The sequence below is a fragment of the Calonectris borealis genome, chromosome 1 (genome assembly GCF_964195595.1).
Source record: "Calonectris borealis chromosome 1, bCalBor7.hap1.2, whole genome shotgun sequence".
In the NCBI taxonomy this organism is placed as follows: domain Eukaryota; kingdom Metazoa; phylum Chordata; class Aves; order Procellariiformes; family Procellariidae; genus Calonectris; species Calonectris borealis.
In genome coordinates this window covers 15,241,997-15,262,157 of record NC_134312.1, presented here as the reverse complement: position 1 = coordinate 15,262,157, position 20,161 = coordinate 15,241,997, and the positions used below count along the sequence as shown (strand labels likewise).

The following is a 20,161-nucleotide window of genomic DNA, read 5'->3' as shown; positions in this document are numbered from 1 at the left end:
TTCCTCAAGTTTATCTACAAACTTACTTCAAAAATTTCCATATATAAACATAAACAAGAAACTCAGGAATTTCACTGTATTAAAAATTCTTCAGAGGTATTAAGTATGTGACTTAGGCTGTGTATTTATATATTTGGAAACTAAATATTTAAACAAGTGAAAGGCAAATTCATCTGTATATTTTGTATGCTTTTTTCCCTTTTGGAAAAAGAGAAACAAACTTGACTGTATGGTAGATGTTCTCAAGCTTCTGGTTTCCACTCTGAGATCTCCTGCAGCGCGTGTTTCCTTTCTACCGTGTTTCATTCCTTTCTGTATCCTGTGCTTTTCCATGTCCTCCTCATGGTGAAGATGTAGTGAAACAAAGTTTTAAAATTACAGTACTAGTGTTGCTATTTTTCTTGCATAAAATACCATTGTTCAGTAAGTTCTCAACGAATGGTCTGCCATGTTCCTCTGCAAAAACAATGCAACGGCTACCATTAAAGGTAAATACAGTCTTTTGGATTGGCTTTGGCCTCCATTTATATTAATGGGAACAGCGCTAAACAACTAGCAGTGTCATCTGGATGAAAGATGTCTGTATTTAAGAATTAGGGTAGACTTTTCTCTTGGGTACTGGGGCGTGGCAGCCATTTTGAAGGAAGACAGGTTTTCCTCAGAATATTTTGTAAAATTATTTTTCAACCTTAGCTCAGGTATGGAAAACTCAGTTTGGAAGGATAACAGTGATATTACTATGAATATATTCTTTAAAAGTGCCTGAGCAGATGATTCCAGAAGAGTTTTGAGTATATTGGAAATGTGAAAAATCAGTGTTTCTGTATCTCTGAGATCACTAGAGGAGAAGATCAGATGCAACCTGTAGTTTCTTAAAAAAAAGACTCAGTATTGTTAACGTTAAGTCCACTTAATGTACCTGTAAATACCGAGTACTCCATCTTGCCCTTTATATAAGGGAAAATAAAATAATTTTCATCAAATTTTTCTCTTGATTTCTGTAAACCTTTTTTTTTTTTCTTCCTTCTTTCTTTCCTGACTGTCTTTGAGTGGGACCCAGCTTTAATTGGTGCCTGTGTGTAGACTTATGTAGCGTATACAAATAAAGGATCTGTGCTCCCCTTTGTATCTTATCCAGTCCCTACTATTTGTGTGTGTGTGTGTGTTTTTTAAAACATACTTTTACATTCAGAGCAGTAGCTGAAATGTGACTCTTACATAAATGTTTAAAATGCTGTGCATTTTGATATTACTGACTTTTTTATATGCCCCTTTAGGGAAGGAGGGCATTAGCTTTATCAATTTGAAGTAAACAGTTTTTGTAAATGGTGATTTTAATATTTCAAATATGGCATAACCTTAAAAGTTCTATTGTAATTTCCTCATGCCCTGAGCAGAAATATTATTTAGGATATTGAGAAGGAATTATGTTAAAAATATTAATGTAATTTTCCCAACAGGAGATTGCAAACAGCTGTTTTTCTGTCACTTATTCTTCAGTGAGGAAGTCACTGCCTTGTGTATCAGCATTGTTGTGAATGTTATTCGTAAGAGACCTGAAGAAGTCCATATAGCTACTATTTTATTTTTCAGTTTTGAACTAATAAGAGAACTGCTATTTCTGCTACTGAAAGCAGACAACATTAGAGACTAATTTGAGTGCCTGGCAACCCTTGTGTTCCTTCTCAGCCTGCCCATTCCTGGTATCTTGGAATACAAGTCCATGAATGTGCACAAACTTTACGACATGAATATTTGGTTGCTTTCCTGTTACGTGAAAAATTGATGCAGAGTTGGAAACCTTCATAGAAAGCAAGCAGGAAATTATCTGTTACAAACAAAACAGAAGACTTCTCTGTAAGAGCAGATCAAAAATTCACTGTAGACTGCATTGACTTTATACCATTAAGAATGAAATGAACAAACTCAGTATTAGCTTCTAAAGGTCTGCAGGATGACAATATTGACCCATTGCATTCACTGCCACTTCTGATAGCCTTTTACATTCCTGAGGATTCTTAAAAATTTTAAGCCAACTCTGGCATAATCTTGAAATCTCACAAGAACATGAACTAATCTTTCCAGTCATCTTGAAGAAGTTGCACTTGATGCAAAAAGGAAAGATGCCTGCTTTATAGTAACTGTTGTAGTTAGTTGTTCTGCTGTAGTGGGAGAAAACCATTCAGGCCATCCTCTGTTTCTTCCTGGTTATATAATGTTGTTGGAAGACGGGAAGTGTCATCACAGAGAAGCACCACCCAAGGTTTGTTGTCTGTTAATAAGGAGATACCAAACTTCTCCACCTGAACAGCAAGTACCACTAAGTTGGGGCATAAGCACTATCTTTTTTCTCACTTCAAAAGCTTAGTAACATCTGGAAGAATGATTTATTTTAGGGTAATTATACTCATTGTGCTTCCATTCTACACCATTTAACACTCACATGTTGATCAAATTTAGGCTTGCTCTGTGTTTGTGCCATTTTGAGACTCCTGGTGCCAGAGCCTGTGATTGCAGCAGTTCACTTTGTAAAACTATTTCTTATTTTAAAAGTACATTATCTAAAAGATATCAAGGAGTGAACCTCTAAAGTTGTGTGTAAATCTGCCTAATTTTGTCCTGTGATACCCAGTGCCTTATTAGGAGAATTTTATTTTACTGTCTTCTTTTGTACTGTTTAGTATGTCACTTGTACAACAACTAGCCACAGCTCAAAACATAGATCTGTCCACATACAATCAAGTTAGTAATACTGAAGTTCCTAATGCATTTCATGGTTTCAAGGCTGAGAATTTACTTAGAATGGATTGTTTGGTTAATTTGCTTTGCATGATATTTTCAGGTCTGTCTTTATAGGATTTGGGAAGCAGGATTATTTATTTTAACGGTAATACTGGAAGTACAGTCAAGTTACAGCAGGATGAGAGTTTTAATAGGCAAAATGTAAGATCCAAGCAGCTGTAGCACTAATGTGATGTAAAGAAGGAAAAGACAACAGGGAATAGACTAGGACGGATATTGATGGAGAAGGAGATGTTTAAAGATACTGTATAAGAAAGGCTAAGAGCATCTTGAGCTTGTGTCCTGCACAGAAACACGCTGCACAGAAAATGGAAGAAAAGCACTGAACCTGCTAGTTTATGATCAGGCTAGATTAACAAAACATGTGGATGAGCCTACTTACTAATTAAAAACTGAGTATATTTTTCTTGCATCTGTTTAGTATAATGTTTATTTTAAAAGGGATGTATGGTATTTTGTATGGCAGAGGTTTACATTGCAACAAATTGAAAGTAGATGTTTAGCTGCCACTTTGTCTCTTCCCTTGCCCCCAAAGGAGGAAAAAAAAAACACCTGTATTAGTTGAGTTCTGCAACAGTGGTTCTCTGCCCTGGATAAATTTAATACATGCACTGTCAGTAAGATATTTTAATCTTGACTGATGAACGCCTTGTAGACCATCGAGATAATCTGTTTGCAATAGACACGATTAAGTTTTTAGCAAAACAGTGACTTCTGTCAGTTGACTTTGAAATAGTGTTGACTCTGATATCTACCCATATGTCAAAGGGAACAGTTTGTGCAGTGTTGTATACCTTGTCCACACTTTTCCATCTGTGCTTAAGCACCAGCTAGAGTTTTTTTTCTTTTGTTGTGGAGAACTCTTGTTTTTTTTCTTACTGGTAAAAACAAATAAACAAAACTCCAGGCTAGACATGTTTCCCTGTTCTTTTTCCCAGATTATGTATATATTCCTCAGAGGTTCCCAATTCCCACATCAGATTTTTTTTCGTCTTCTTTCACATTATTGAAATAAAATAGGTTCTCTTCTTTGGCTTGTCTGGAGAGTTTCTTCCCTTATCCTTTCTGAGGTAGTTTGTTCTAGATTCGTTGTGGAAACTTCAGGTTTCTGGGAGCCTTTGGCATGATACTCTCCTTCATATCCCCTACGAGTTTAGAAACTGCCAGCATCTTTTTGTTGGGCTTTCCTCTGTATTTTTCCAAGCTTCTGGTCTCCTCTTTTTTGGCAAAGCAAATGATCTCTCTAAAAGGAGATCCCTTCCTGTTTTAACTTTATCTGATGCCTTTTTCTCTCATCTAACCCACAACAGGAACATCTAACCTGAACATCTCAGAGGAGGCAAACACAGGGCTAAAAAAAGATGTCTGAGGACAGATTCCTCTAAATGGTTAGTCTCTGCTTTGCTGTGGTTTAAAAAAAATTAATATCATGATGATTATGAAGCCATTATGGGCAGTGCAGAGCCTTTCTGGGCTTGTTTTTTGTTTTCATTCAATCGCAGCTTGAATAGTATGGCTTTAGAGACTTAGTGTATCTGCTTCGCTCAGGTCTTGGGTGAGAGCCAGATGTCTGCCACTTGATGTGTACACAACGTAAAATTACTCAAAGTGGGCTGATAAAGTGCATGAAATGACTGAGGAGTTGGTGACAATGATACTGCTGCCTGTATCTGAATTTATTGTTATTTTGTAGCTCGTGAAATTTATTGTATTAGCTGCTACTTTGGGATTTGCAGGCACTAATTTTCATTCATTTTCATCTTTTTTCAGCCAGAGTCTTATGATCTATTCCTCTGGATATGGTTCTACTTACAGTGCCATCTTTTTATTGTCTCTGAAATTAGGACAGTCCAAAAATCTTCAGTGAGAACATAAGTGCTTGCTTGCTACACAGAGGTTCACTGTATGTCTGTGCACTGATCAATACAGTTATCTAATTAACTTATAAAAGCCATTAAAGTTGGTGTTCTTTGAATCCGTAACAGGTGTTGGTCCTGAATAGCCCAGCATTTACCTCTGTGCCACAGCACCTGAGCTCAACCAAAAGTTGAAATGTTAGTTCTCTTCTGTGTCAGGTTGGAGGAGCTTGAACCAAGAAGCCTTCAGGAAGAGTCACTCGGTTGTAAAACTTTTCTTTTTCTTTTTTTTTTTTTTTTTTTTTTTTTAACTTGGAGTTTAACAAATATTACTGTAATTTGCATTCTTCTGGGCTATGAAGGCTGGTTGAGTGGGTGGTAGGGTAACCACCATTTGGAGGGTTTTTTCTTTTTTTATTTGGACTTGGGATGCAATTTCTATGTTCTAATAAATTCTGTAAATGAGCCCAGATTTCTGGATATGTAATTTATAAATAATCAAAATAAACAAGCGATAACATTGCTGTTTCTGCAGCCGTTTTTCTCTTACGGCCTAAAAGGCACTTAGTGTAAAACTCATCTGTCTTATTTTGGTAGTATTATTTTCATGATCAGTTTTGTATCAGGAGTGATAATGGTGGTATCAGCCTGACCTTGGGGGTGTAGTGTGGATGTGTATAGGTACGGATTTGCTTTTAAAAATGAAAGAAATGGGTCCACTTGCAAAAATCTCAGATAGCAGAGACAAAAGATAAGTAAATTCCAAGTAAGAAAATATTTCAAATTGACAGGAGAGGTACAGAGAGGGAAAGAAAGAAAAACCTCAAAACCTTGTGATGGAAGTTTTATCAACTTGTGGTATAGAACACTTATTATGTGTTTTTTCTGTTCTATTTTTTTTTCTGTGGTCTCATTTTACTTAAATTCTTCTTATCACTATGTTAAATAAATCTTTGTTGCCACTGAATAAAAGTGATACTAAATTATGTGCTGGAATACCATCAGAGAGAAATGTTTTTGTGCATCTCTTAGAGCATCCAGGGACTTCAAGTTTGCAGTGAAGTAACTTATGTCTTGGGTTTTGTTTTTAACATCTTGTAGTGTGTTGTTAGCAATAAAGTATAAGTGTAATAATCTCTAGACATCCATTGAAAAGCCTGTCTGGAGGCTTGTTTATGGAATGGATCAGTTGATCACTTTATTCCAAACTCTGTAGATTTTGTTTTGCCATAAAATCCTGCCTTGTTAATATCTGTTTATATCATCCCTTTTAAATTTTAACAGGGTTAAACATCTTCAGAAGGAATGAAAAAAATTGTTGGATTATGAGATTGAGGAACATAAGTAGTCAGTCAGCGTTAAGTATCTGTGGTAGGGGAAATGAACTTCAGTTTGCACCTCCAAATTGTCAATTCTATCTCTGTCCAAAAGTGAGGGTAAGCAACTGAGAGAGCTGCCTTCTAACATTCCTTAATACAGAAGGGGGTGGGGGGGAGTAGAGTACTAAAGAGAGAAGATTTCTCCACAAAGCTGTCCAAACCTTTGGTCTCCTCCATCCCACAAAAATTTCTGTGGTGTAGCTTTTAGTACTGACGACAGAAATGTGTTATCACGATGTGTAACGAAGCATCCTGTTCTTGTTGAAGCATATTGGGTCAGAGTATGAAGAGAAAATCCATAAGGAATTGCAGGTGTGCTGGTCCTTAAGAAAGAAAGTACATATACTTTCTTTCAATCTGTGTAATATGAAGTAGTCTATATTCAGAGATTTGTCAAAGCAATTTTTTTCTGAATTTTCTTAAAAGCAGCCTCTTTCAGAGAAATATTTTTGCAGTGTTCTGAATACCTGGTTGAGTCCTGCAGTAGATGTTTTTGATCACACCATGCCACTGTTCTTTGGTCTATTTGATCTTTTGCACTGCCTTCATACAGTTTAAACATAAACGTGTTGGAAAATACTGTTATGATTACCCTAATATTACAGGGTTAGCCTTCCTCCACTTGTTTAAAACAGTCTTTAAAATAAGTAACAGTGCATTGCGTAATTTGTATTATCAACACCAATGTCATATGTGGCACTAAAAACCTGTTTTAAAATAACAGTGTGATTGTATAGTTGAAATGAAGAGGTATTAAAGCTGTTCGTGGAGCCTTTATGCAGTACAGCGTAGTTCTTAATGACATGTCAATTTTTTTTTACTGTGATGTGAGTGGGTCTTTCAGTGATCGGGTGGATATTCAGTGTTTTCAGTTCTTAGCCACTGTGCAGTTCTGAGTCGTACTTAATAGCCATTTTTCTAAGTCTTACTTAATAGCCATTTTCGAGACTGCACTGAATACAAAATTAGGTAATTTGGTGTTTGTTGGTGCTCACTGGTGTTTTGTCATAGGTTCTTGCGTTGTTTTTTTTAACTGAAAAAAAAACAGGGCAGTTTAGTTGATGCTGTCATCCCCTCTTGATAGCTGGAGAACTGAGGCACAGAGGGCAAGATGCATGTGGCCTAAACGAGAACTGCTATGGACTTCTGGTAATGAGGTCCAAGAGACTAGATCAGCAAGCTTATTCTCCAGCACACTGCAGCTCTGGAGCTGCCCAGAACCTGGGAGGTTTCCCAGCCGCCAGCCTGGACATTCCTGCAGCAGCTGAACAACTGTCTGTGTTGGGATGCGAGTCTGGTGGGCAGAGAAGTCTGCTGGCAGCTGTGACCGGAGGAGCACCGGCTGCCCGGGATGGGCAATGGTAAAGGAAGTTTTGCATGGTCCTTGCAATCACGCAGTGGAGCCAATTGTAGACATAGGGACATTTCAAAGACACATCTTGAAAGGTCTGAGAAGCATCTACTTTGGATGCAAGAACTGAGATTCTTCTTGGAGGCTTCTCCAGTCTGTATGTTTTGGGAAGAATAAGTGGCATGTGCTTAACAAGGTGACGATCGCTGCTAACTTGCAGCCCTTCCACCAGAGTGTGAGGATAATAAACTCATTCCAGTAGTAATAACAATTTAACTTAGGTAAAAAAAAAAAAAAAATCTAGTTTCTTGTCTGTCTTCTGTTTTCAGAAATTGCTGAGGCTTTGTATCTGAAATATGTGGAAAGGAAAAAAAAGACAGGCTGAAGCTCTCCCGTCGTAGAACGGTTAATCCCAAATAGTTGAAGTTTACTTCGGTTGTAAACAAGTGGACATGGTCTTAATGTTGCACAGGTCTTACCAGTATTTCCATAGGTGGCACTACGGTCTCTGGTGAGGATAGGATCTTAAAGCAATGCTCACATCCGTGACATTATTCTTTGGGGTTTTTGGGTCACAAACCTCTTGACTCCAGAGCTCCTGGTGAATTCATTTTTTGGCAGTCTCTGTTCTGCTTTGACAGGATCTCGTGAGACAAGTGCCAGGCGGCACCAGGGTGCTTCTCCCCCTTGGGAACCATTTGCCCCGGTGACCGTGCTGGGGTGCGCTGCCAGGCGGTTTCTTTTACGACAGTAACGGGGTGTCGGCCCGGGTTAGGCTGGTGGGTGTTTCCGCTTAGTCGTTACAAGTGCTAGATTGGTAATGAACATGTTTTTTAAAAATGAGGGAAAATTAAATATTTCTTTTCAAAGTATATTTAGAGGAAATTAGAGGCGGGGCACTAAAAGATAAAATCCAGGTATGCGTAGCGTTTTCTCTGCCTGATTTCCAACCCATCTGTGAAAGTAGTGATTTAATACCTCATTCTTTGTGACAAAAATGATTCAAAGAGCCATATTTTTCAGGGCTTTTGATCTGAAGGTTTCCGAGGGTGTCCAGTACGGCTTCGGTAACTAACCGGGAAGATAATCCGTGCCATAAATCCTTTGTTTCGATTTTTCCCCCTCGGAAGCTGAGTGCCGCGCACCCGCCGGCGGCGGTTGCGGTAAGGCTCGCCCGGTAACCGTGTCGGCTCCGGCCGAGGAGAGGCGCCCCCCCCGCCCGCGGAATGGTTCCGCCCGCCGCCGTGCCCAGTCATGTGCGCGGCCCGGCGCGGCCCGCCGCCTCCCGCCTCGTCCCCTCAGAGCGCGGCTGGGCCGGCCCTCGCACAAGCAGGCGGCTCCTGCGGCCTCCTCCCGAACAAAAGGGCTTAGGGAAATAACATCGTTTGGTTAATAAGACTTTGGAAAGCGAGGGCAGGCGGTCTCGGTTGTGAATATTTTCTGATTTTTCCAGAAATCAAGCAGAAGATTGAGCTGCTGATGTCAGTTAACTCTGAGAAGTCGTCCTCTTCAGAAAGGTACAGCTGCATCTCTTGCATGAACGATTCATGGTGTAGCATTGCCAAGCAGCGGCGCAGGGCTTTTTTCTTTTCCTTGTCAAGTTTGCTGGTGTTGTTTACGTATTGCATGCTGGTTATTGTACCGTATCCATTGAACCTCTCTTTTTGGTTAAGCTTTGTGCGTTTTTGCAGAGATTTCTTGATTTCTTTTTTTTAATGACGCCTACTGGGCTGCAGCATGCAAATCATACTACAGCAGGCTGCTGGTTTGTGTGTGCTGGTGTTGCAGACCTTGCTTCTTTTCACTGTCATGCAAACAGCATCTCGATTTCTAAATTCGTTTTTAAAGACCTCGCGTTTTTGTTGTGTTGCAGGAAACCGTTCCACGGTTGCAAAGGGTTCCTTTCAATTTAGATGCATAGGAAATATAACTTGGTGAAGCGTTTCATGTCCTGTTATGTGGAAAGGGAGTGTCCTTTGCAAAGTAGCTCAGGAATCGCAAATCCTCCAATTAGTCACATTCTGTAAGATAGATGTGATCCTTGTTCAAGTCTGTGCTAGGAAATGGAGCAGTCGCTGCATGCAGTAATGGTTCATGCCTGCAGGTAAGGACAAAATGACTCAGAAGTGTTTTTAAAGCAATTATTTTATCTGTCAATCAGATTATTACAATTTCAAATAGCTGTTTCGTTTTAAAGAAATATTTCGAGGTACTAAATGCACATTAAGTTTTCTGAAGTGAAATAATCTCCTGGCGATTATTTTGTTGATTTTAAATGATCCAGCCCTGCTCACTTCTGTTTTGCTTGCAACTGAATTTTAAGAGAGATTTTTATTTTCAAAATTGCCTAAATCCAGAGCAACATAATCTTTTTTTTTTTTTTCTTTTTCCAAATTATTTACAGTAACCATTTCGGCTGTATGCAAAAGACCATCCGAATATTCCATTTTGCCGTTTTAATATTGGACGGTGGCAAAAAAAATTATTAATTTTAGGCACTCGAACTGTATGTTTAGCTGAAATTATTATCTAAAGTACATTTTATTGAATGGCTCAGCATAGAAAGACATGATAATGTACTGAAAGCTATCTTAAGGAAACAGGCTAAAAGACATCTTTCAAAATGAACGAGTGCTGTATGGCTTGCATGGTTTTAAAAAAAAAAATGAGCAGTTTAATTTGATTTATAAGTATATTTATGTAAGATACGTAGAAGCAAACTGTATTGCCTTTCACCAGCTGTAGTATAACAAAATATCAGCAGAGATACAGAAAATGGTGGGGGGGAATGGGTTGTTAAGTCACCTTTCCAAAATGGAGAAATATAAGAAGAGCTTTGAGAGATATTTTATTTATTTATTTACTCAAAATTAAGAATCATGAAAGAAAATGTTAATGTTTGTTTACTTCTATCCCACCCTAATCCCTAAAATTTTTAAATACAAGACTAATAAAATGGTGGTGATAACAGGGGGGATGATGGGGTGAAAATAGTAAAGGAAACAGGTGTGAACTTGATTTTTTGAAAGGCTTTTGTTGGCCTTGCTGTGAGGGAATTCATTATATAATATAGATATTTATTTTTTCAGTATTAGTTTTATGCAACACCCTAGTCGGTCTGTTTCTGAGCAAAACATGCTCATAGTTGAACTAATGGTAGTCCTAGATGAATACGTCCCTGTAAAGGATTACAACACATAATTAGAAAAGGATGCATTTGTCAGAGATCCATTTAAATGCCATTTATTAAAAAGTAAGATTTTATAACAGCATGATGCATTATCTTGCAATAAAGATGAAAATGAAAATGTGAATGTTGTATATGCACATAGATTTCTTTTGAGGATTTAAATATGTGGTACCATTTACCTCTAGATTGATTTGACACACCAGCTGCATAATTTATGTGGTCAGTTATAAATGAAAACAATGTTACATTTTAAAAAAATCTCAGATAATATAACCACATTCTTTTCAGTTATCTAAAAATAGACTGAATTTTTTTGCAAGCTGTTATGAAACAGTGCTGTCTATCCTATTTGCTGCCTGTTCCTTTCAAGGCCCTTTCAAAATTACTGCATAAGATGTTTTTAAGAAAAAAAAAATTATAGTATTGAGTGTCTGAACTGCAAGACTGTCCTCATCTGCTGTATAGCAAAATTGCAGTGTGTGTTCATACCATACAGACATGAAAATATGCACGTTTTTGACAAACACAGAAAGGGAATTCATACTTGCGTATTTTTTTAGTACCAATTTTTACCCTTGCTTCTAATGGTTGGACTTTTTGAGAAGCTTGAGTTCTCCGGGTGGAAATGCTGGGTGGAAGATCTGAAAGAGACCGTGGCTTGTTTCTTGTTTTCCACACTAGCAGAGGCTGCCAGACAGTGCTTGCATAGCGGGAGGGGAGAGGAGAGGAGGTGCTCTGTGCATGTACAGAAACTGATGAAACGGGAATAGAGAAGGAATGAGAGAGAAGCCCATTGCTTGCCTCTTTCTTTGGTTGGTCTTTGTTTTTATAAGAGAGTTTAGTGTGAGTTCCTGCTCACTTGGCAAGTTCAACATGTTATCCTATCCTAAAGGAAAAAAATGATGAGAAGGAAGCTGGAATATAATGGATGGTTTGGCTGTTATGGAAGCTCAACATGTTAGAAATCCTGCAGCATTCTCTTAGGGTAGTTGGTTTTTATGTTTTAAGAGGCTTTCAGGAGACATTAGCAAGAAAGTGAGATGAACCCTTTTGTTGAGGATCCTCTGGTTAAAGACATTGCAGCCTTGTAGATTAATATAAACCTGAGACATTTTTTGTAGTGAGATTCATCCTTACTTTCCCCTCACCTGCCCCCTAGAAAAGCTTTAACTGCAGATGGGGGGATAACTGTGTTTTGATGTGTTACGGGATATTTCATTAAGCAGACACAATCAGACAAGACAGCATCTATAAGTCCTAAATTTCTGAGTCGTTAACGCTGCCCGTGTACGTCTTAGCAGCCTGTGACAAAGTCCTCCTTCCTTGTTGATAAGGTAACCCGGGTAACTACGGATGCATGTGAGCACATGGACTGTTGCAGTGGATCAGGTAACCTGCTGTAACTTGTTACACTGAATTGATTTGTTTGGATGTCTCAGCTTTAAGTATACTGTGGAATTGTTTTCCTCCAGCGTGCTTACAATGTGACACACACCTGGTTTCTTTATCTAATAAGTAGAAATTTAACTACTATGAATCCCCAGGTTCTTCACGTTTCAGTGGAGGCTGCATGAGGTTACTTGTCCAAGCCTTGCAAATGTCATTAGAAAGTAAGTAGCAGCAGCCAGATGGAGGAGGATGGTCTTTCAAGAACCCTCCAAGAAAGCAAAAATACTTCGATTTTTATTGTATAAGTTATGCACTCTTCTCATGTACAGTGTGGTCAACCCTTTGACCTGTACAGATTTTCTTTTTTTGTCTTTTTAAGGGCTTTGTGGAACTCCTTGCAAGTTTCTTTTTTGTTTTGAGAAAAGTCAGTTCTTCCACCTGGATCACTTTCTACTCTTTAGACTGCAAACCTAATGTATATAGTATTTTTCTTTTTCATACTTCAGGACAAAGAACTCAGTATTTTTTTAGCTCTGATTTTGGATTCTAAATTTATGTCATCTTAGCAATGCAGTTTTGACCACAGGGTATTTACTGATAAAGGTTATTAGCAAGGCTGATAAGTCTGAAGTATTTGAGCTGCTCTTTTTCTGTCTTTCTGCAACAGCTGCATATGCACGTTTCTTTAAAAGTAATTTCTGCCTCAGTGTTTTTTAAAAAAAAATAATAGCAGCCACTCATGAGCAGTCTTAAAGTAGATAACTGGTATGTGTATAATTCAATTTTCATGATTTTGAGGGGTTTTGTAAATAGCAGTAAAGGGAGGATACTTTCCAATGAGAGTAGACAGCAAAGTTTGTATTATTCAATGTGTAGAAAGTGTTTGGGGTGGAATGGTGCAGGCAGGGTTTAAGGACAACTGTTTGTTTTTTTTGTTTTTTTTTTTTTTAGCCTTGGGCTATGTATATGCCTCTGTCTTTGTAATTTATCTTTGCAGAGTAAATTAATGTATTTCTCAATGCTTTTACGTGGTTTTTTTCATCAGGTCATCCAAAGAATGCAGTCAGGGATAAAGTAAAGGAGGAGGAAATCTAAAATAATGAGGGGGAAGAAAAAAGATGGAGACTGAGTGCTGTCTGCTTCCTTTTCTAAGAGGAGACCTAATGTTAGTTGATATAAGAGGCATTGTGAAACAGGTTATGATGCTGAAGGATTCCTTCAGGTTTAGGAACACGTGGGGTTTTTTTGTTCTGTTTTTTTGTGTGTGTGTTTTTCTTTTTTTAATTTAATTGTGGATGCACTACTTCTCTTAAGGCAGAAGTGTCACTTGTAATGAAGTACAGAAATAAAACACATGTTTAAAAGTAGAAGAACCATTAGCTCACAACATTCAGTATGAGCTGACATTGCTGTGTGTCAGATAAATATTTTGGAACAATTATTAGATAATAGGGCATTATAAGATAATAATTCTATTGTTATTTATGTAACTAACAAAAAATTATTACCAGAATAATGCAACTATTACATCAGTTCCACTAACTTTTAAACATTTTTTTAAAATACCGTCTTTTCTTTAGCTGTTTTCCCTCTTTAATTTTTGGGGTTTTTTTAAAGTGTAAAAGAAATATTGCCTAACTTCCATTTCAAGGCAGTTCAAATTTATTTTTAGTAGTCATATAACTTTAATTTTTCAGTTTTGTTTAAAATAATATATGATAATAATGAACAGTGTACATTTTTTCCCTTCCCCCCCCCCCCCCCCAAGTGCAACCTAATCCTGCCATTTGTTGTATTTTATCTCAGAAGTAGCGAGGAAATCATCCTATCTTAATGTGGGCCCTAAGCTATTTGTCCAGGGAGGCACTTCATTCCACCACTGAACTATGTTTGGTGACACTGTGCCTGTATATCTATCTTAGACTAGACACTTAATTTTAGATTACTAAAATTGGACCAAAACTTAATCCTATGTTTTGTGTATTTTTCATATTAAAGGTTTCACGGGTTCACTGTTTTAGCGTGCAAGGCCTTTAAGTGAAGTATGAAAGAGATGTAGAGACAAAGAATGCTGCAACTTGCCATTGTGCTTGTGTAGAAGAAAAAAATGGAAATAGCGTATGTAGAAGCAGCCACTTATGGAGCAGCTTTTTCACTCGAGGTGATATTTTTAGGGGACGCTGCGCTCTTTTTTTTTTTTTTTTTTTTTTAGAGCTGATAGTGCCTATATCAGTTCATCAGTAAGCTTTGAAAATATTTAGAATTTGAAATGTATTTTATTTTTCAGTGATAGACTTTTTTTATTTCTGTGTCTGTCTGTAATTTCTGCTATATGTAAGAAAATCGTGTACTTAGATATTTAATCACAAGTGAAATGTATCATTAGTATCCTTACTATTCAGATGATCTTCTGTGCACTACTTTGTTGTTGTTGTTGTTGTTCCCCTTCTTGTAGTGTTCAGAGCTTTTCATCATGCAGTTATTTGTGAGAGATTTATTACTGAGAGGTTTCTAATATACCTTCTGAAAACGCAAATCTTGGTTTTTGGCACTTACTGTTGGAACTAAAATGAGAGAACTTTGGGAAAGGGAGAGATTGAAGGTGCTGGGGGGGTTGTATGAGATTTTCCTGTATGAGAACTGTTCACTGGAAACTAATTCAAGCAATCGAGTGATGATTAGAACACAGTTAGTTAATGGCTAAAAAAACATCTATGTAAAAAATTTGAAAACTATGATTTGAACAATGTACTTTCTCTTTCTAAGGTAAACATATGTATTCCAATTCCACTTCAGGGTAAAAGGTCAGCGAAAAAGTAAGGGGTCATTTTAAGCAAGGCCTTTTGTATTACACATTCAATCTGTTTCACGACTTGTAACTTTTTGCCTAATCACTGTCTTAATCATGACTTCACTTAAATGTCCACTCCAGGCCCCTAGACAGATGATAAGGGAAGGTTACCTGATAGATTGCGTAAAACAATGTGTACCTATTCCAGATGACTGCATTTCTGTTGTCGCTGTGATAAATTCATTTGTGGTTTTCTGCATCTTCACATTATATACTTACAAATGAGTAATAAAATATTTAGATGTTCATATAATTCAGTAAATTTACTGTGATGTGATATGTGTATTTTCATTGATCTACAATTGATGTAGTTATCAAGAGATGCTAAGCAACAGGTTAAGGAAATGTATGCCAATTTAAGCATTCTATTTTGTTGCATTGTTTGTGTATTGTAAGCATATTACCAGAAAATTGTGGCATCTCTCAGCTTGTGAGTTGCAGTGAATCCTGCCATACAGTTCAGAGGATATCTATCAGTCTTTCCTTTTGATTGAAAAATACCTTTTTTGTCCAAAGGATATTGTGACCAGAAGGTCTTTTACTAGTTCTGTTTTTAGGAATTTTACACTCCTGAGCCAGTATCTGCCCGAGGTGCTTCTGTATTTTCTTCAAGACTCACCCTTAGGCTTGGTAAACTCTCTGACAAAATCCACTGTTACTTTAAAAGTCACTGTTACCTTAAAAACAAATAGGAAAGTCATCTCACCTAGGATGCCTAACAAACTCATGCTGCTGATTGTGACTAGATGGAGAGTGAATTGCTGTTCCCGTTCTTTTGCTTTGCTTTTTTTCTCTCTTTTTATTCTCTAAAGCTCCAATTATGAAACAAACGTGTGCAGCTCCGAGCTCTGCCTGTTACATGTGCTACAAACAAAAGAGTGCCGGTTCTTTACCGTTTGTCTACGCTTTCCTCGTTTGATTATAGATAGCTTTAGGTCAGTCGGGCTGGTTGATTGCTTCTCTTCCATGATTGGACAATGTTCGAGACCAGAACCACATCCCACATAGATGTTCTGTTTGTATGAAATTTTGGCTGTTGTGTTTAATAGGATGTTCAGAAGGCAATTTAAATAATTTCTCTGTACTGATAAATGTGTCCTAATTCTAACTTTCTGTTGTCTTCTAAACCAACAAATTACTGTAAATTAGTGATACCCTTATTTGCTAAAAGGTCGTGTTTTCTTCTCTTGAAAGCTTGTGAAACATCTGTATTTTAACGTTGTGCTGGTTAATCTTGAAGACTTTTTTTCCAAAACCTGGAGCAGTGTAATTCCGTGGAAGGGACGAGAATTTCTTAAAGCTAATTCTTATTTGGCAAAATATCATTGGAGTAACATGAAACATTTTAAGAATTCAGTGCTTTGTTTTCATGAAGCAACTTCCTATGCCCCAAATCTACTGGGATGTTTGCAGCCTTCCTAAGAAGGCAAGGACTTGTCCTCACTTCTGTTGCTCGGTACTCCTGTGCATGAAGATAGAGTAGAGCATACCTTTTTTGGGGGCAAAGAAGGCTATATTAGTGCAGAAACTCTTCTTAGGCTACGTGTTTGTTCTGTGTTGTCAAAGCTTAAATATTAGCAGTAGTTCTGGCAGAAACTGGGAGAATTGTTTTTGTCATTAATACTGCTATAAAGAGACAGTATTATTTTCTTTTGTAACCACTGTATTGGAATATCCAGCAGTGATTTTTTTTGTGGAGGCGGAAACGGGGTCTGAAATTCCTTCCAAGGTTTCAGTGGACAGCTGTTTTGTTGTTCTGTATCCAGCATCAGGACTTGCAGATTCTCGTTGCCTGTCATCTTCAGCTGCTACAGCCACTGTCCACAGAAGCATTCAGTTCCTGCCGTGCCCACATACCAAACAGATGTATCAACCTCTGTTTATTCCATGCTATGAACTAGAATGGAAGATGTTTGGAATTAGCTCTGTTCTTTGTGAATCCTTCTATAAAAGGATCACCTTACCCATAGGAGACCAGGTGTGGTGGTTTCCTCAGAGTGGTGCTTTGTCATCCCCAGTATGACAGCATAAAGCCTTTCTGACAGCTCCTATTGCGCATGTGACAAGAATCAGGAATTTCCACTGCTGCTTGGTGTCTTAGCTATGAGAGGTGTCGGCTTCCGAGAAGACTGTAATACGGCTTTGGACTGTAATACGGCTTCCCTAAGAGATATGAAACAGATGACCAACCACAGTGATTCTGAAGTACATTTTTATCAGTTAAAACATTTCATTCTAATATAATATAAATAAGAGTACAAACAATCTTTATATGCTGAGTTTGAAGTCTCACTTGGCTCCTTCCCAGGTAATTAATGTTTCAGATTATTAGTCTAGAAAGCCAAATAAAAAAAGATACAGCCTTCCTCAGAATGCTTATGTTTCACAACAAAAGTGAAAGAATACAGAACTTACAAAGAAATTATCGGTGATCAAGGGAAAAAAAAAGTCTTCCCCTTTCTCACAAGTACTCTTCGTATCTGTGGGTGGATTACTGAGACGATGAATTAGCGTAGACCCTATTCCTTGGGCACCGTGACTGTAGTACGCTGCGAGAGAATGCATGATTTTTGTGGAGACCACTAGTATTTAAAGGTGCTGTTGCTCTTTATGGAAATCTGTTTACAAGTTTCTCCAAGACAAACTTATTAAATATGTTCCTGTAATTTAATTTACATGTACTTTGTTTCAGCTGTATTTTTGCTTTATTTGTGTTACTCTTTCATTATAATGGTGTACAGTTGAATCCTGACTTGAAAAGAAAACACATAGGAAAGATCCGGTCAAGATTCCTTTCAAACGTGTTTAGCATATAGGAATTTCAAGGGCTATTAAAAGAACCAGAGGACATCCAATTGAAGTAGAATGGTGGCTGAGAACGCTAATACATTTTTTTACTGTCATTTAAATACTCAGTAGTTTACAAAATGCCTTAGCAAAATTGCATGGAGTGTGTTCCAGTAGATGCCCGGACAGCTTAAACAGGTCTAGACTACCCCGAACTCAAATCTAAGGCAGATTTATACACTGTACCTTCAAAGTGTTACTGTAGCTTTGCTAAGAAACTTGCCAAAGGTGTGTGTCCTTTTAGCCATGCCGGTTGTTAGAGGTAGCCAAATGTAGAGGGCTTTGGGTCCCAGGGGCATACCTCCTGTCCCGGCTAAATAGGTAAGCGCAAGGCTGCTGCAGTTCTGTGTCCCCAGGGCCAGCCAGTAATGAGACTGAGTGCTTATTCCCAATAGGTGTGCGTGCATGCACACACGCTCACATACAGAAAATGCGTATGCAGCTGGCCACACAGATCAACACAGACTCAAACCAGTGCTTTTATTGGCACCCACATAAACATACACAGAGCACTCATGCAAGAACTGCACGGACAGCCCAGTCCTGTTCCTCCTTTCCAGCTCCTCAGGATGGAACTCCACTAGTGGAATTTTCACAGAAACTCACACACATGCTATATGGGTCCCCCTAGTAGCCAGTTTTAAATGGTCTATGTAGTTGCTGAAGCCTTGACCCCTTGGTGTCCCACAGCTGTTGGCACCTAGACCCATGAGCCCCCGAGGTTGTGTTCTCACTCCAGTTGCTGGTACTTAGACCTCTTATCTACTCGCTGTCCAGTCTGGCTTGAAGTTGGCTTGAGTTTGCGCATATATACTCAGAATAGAAAGTGTATTCACAAAGAAGGCAGAAACAGGGTTTAATGATAATGTAGGATAGACTGTCGTGATCAAGGGCAGGGCTCAGTCAGACAAGTGCACTGACGCCACCCATTTGCACTGGACCTGCCCCATTTATCCTTTTTCCCTGCTGTTTTCCCATACTTATTTCTCCCTTATCCACCTTTATCCCTTTCTCCGCCTCTAGTGCCTTCCCCTAAACATTTCATAATGTCTTGCATATCCTCACAATCCCATGGTAAGTTTTACACAATCCCAAAATGTTCTTCCTTCCTGCATCCCATAATAAGACCTGTACCCCTTAAGGCATTAACCTTTAGTTTTCAAGGTGTTTCTGGGGAAAGAGTTTCCTCCTCGACTCATCTTGGTGGGTTTCACGCTGGGGAAATATGGTCTAATTGATGGTCTTGGGAGTAGCTGATTCAGGTGCTCCATTTTCACTGATTAGGTTGTTAAGGTTTCTCTACCTATTGTTTTTGCGCTGATCCTTGCTGGATCTGTTTCTGTTATGATTAGCCTTTAATCAGATAGCCTAACACTGGTCTCCCAGGGGTCTAGTAGTACTTGTTAAAACTGGATCTAGGTCTGTTTGGATTTTTGGCCGTCTGACATCGGCATCCAAAAGATTGAGGTCAGCTGAGGATACAAAATGCACAATTCCTTTGCTACTACTTCTCAGTCTCATGGAAACTAGTATTGCAGAGTTTTGTCTACTACTTCATTCCTATTCAGTTTATAGACCTGTATTTCTGGAAAGGGAAAGTGAGGTATCTTCTTACAATGTGTTGAATATACACTCTATGCTTTAGACTTAGACCTGGTGGAGATGTTAGGCTCCTACAGCTAACGAAGGCAAAGCTCAGCAATGACCGCAAGCAAGTAGTGCTACTGCTGAATTTGTCCTCTGTGCTTGTTGCAAAACCCAATTGAGGTAAGATAGCACAGGGATGCATAATAGTAGTAAGGAGTTGTGGAGCATAAACCAACTCAGGCTAGACATCCTGCCTCTCTGTGTTCTGGTCCAGAAAAGAGCTGTCTGATAATAGCAATTAAAAGGTATTTCTTGGGCCAGTTTAAAAAAGGCAAAAAGCAATCATATATCATTGTTTAGAGGGGGAGTAATGTCTCCAAGGTGGACAGAAATGCCAGTCATTAATTTGACCTGCACTCATCAAGAGATTGCTCAATTCCTTTGCAAGGTAGCTGAGCAGGCAAAAAACACAGACCTACAAAATGTATTAGCCAATATTTGGCTATCTGACATCTGTATTCATAAAACCTGGCATGTATTATTTCTACTATAAGAGCCCAAGAGCTAGCTAATACTTGAGGCTTTGCCAAGTTGCTTCTCTCAGGAAGAGAAACAGACTATGTGATTTGAGGGTTGTGAGATTTTTTTGTGTGTGTATGTGCAGTCCTGTTTACTTACAAAGCATGTAAACAGAGCTCTGTTTGCTTGAGCAGAGTAGAAACAAAGTGCAACAAGCAGCTATTTTGCTGATGTTTTCAAGTCTGCCTGTCTAGCAAGTACTGTATTAAAAAAAAACCCTTAAAACTCAAAAAAAACAACACCCAAAAACCCCCACACAACTCTCTCTCCTGACGTCATAGGCACAGCATTTTTTCTTTTTTTTTTCTGCGTAAAACACAGAGGCATATA

The 20,161-nt window shown here is 38.3% G+C and overlaps 1 protein-coding gene across 5 annotated transcripts in view; it reads left to right on the top strand.

Moving 5' to 3' along the window:
- The window catches only part of SRPK2 (SRSF protein kinase 2), a 150,923-nt gene that overhangs the window by 46,449 nt on the left and 84,313 nt on the right, over positions 1 to 20,161 (top strand). For 2 of the 5 annotated variants that reach the window (XM_075145453.1, XM_075145428.1), the window contains exon 1: positions 8,693 to 8,905. The exons of 2 other annotated variants lie outside the window; for them this stretch is intronic. In XM_075145453.1, coding sequence (XP_075001554.1) covers positions 8,868 to 8,905 — 38 coding nt within the window. In that variant the 5' untranslated portion in view covers positions 8,693 to 8,867. Of the gene's footprint in view, positions 1 to 8,692; positions 8,906 to 20,161 lie in introns of those variants that run through there. One more of the 5 variants, XM_075145442.1, reaches the window with a different exon arrangement.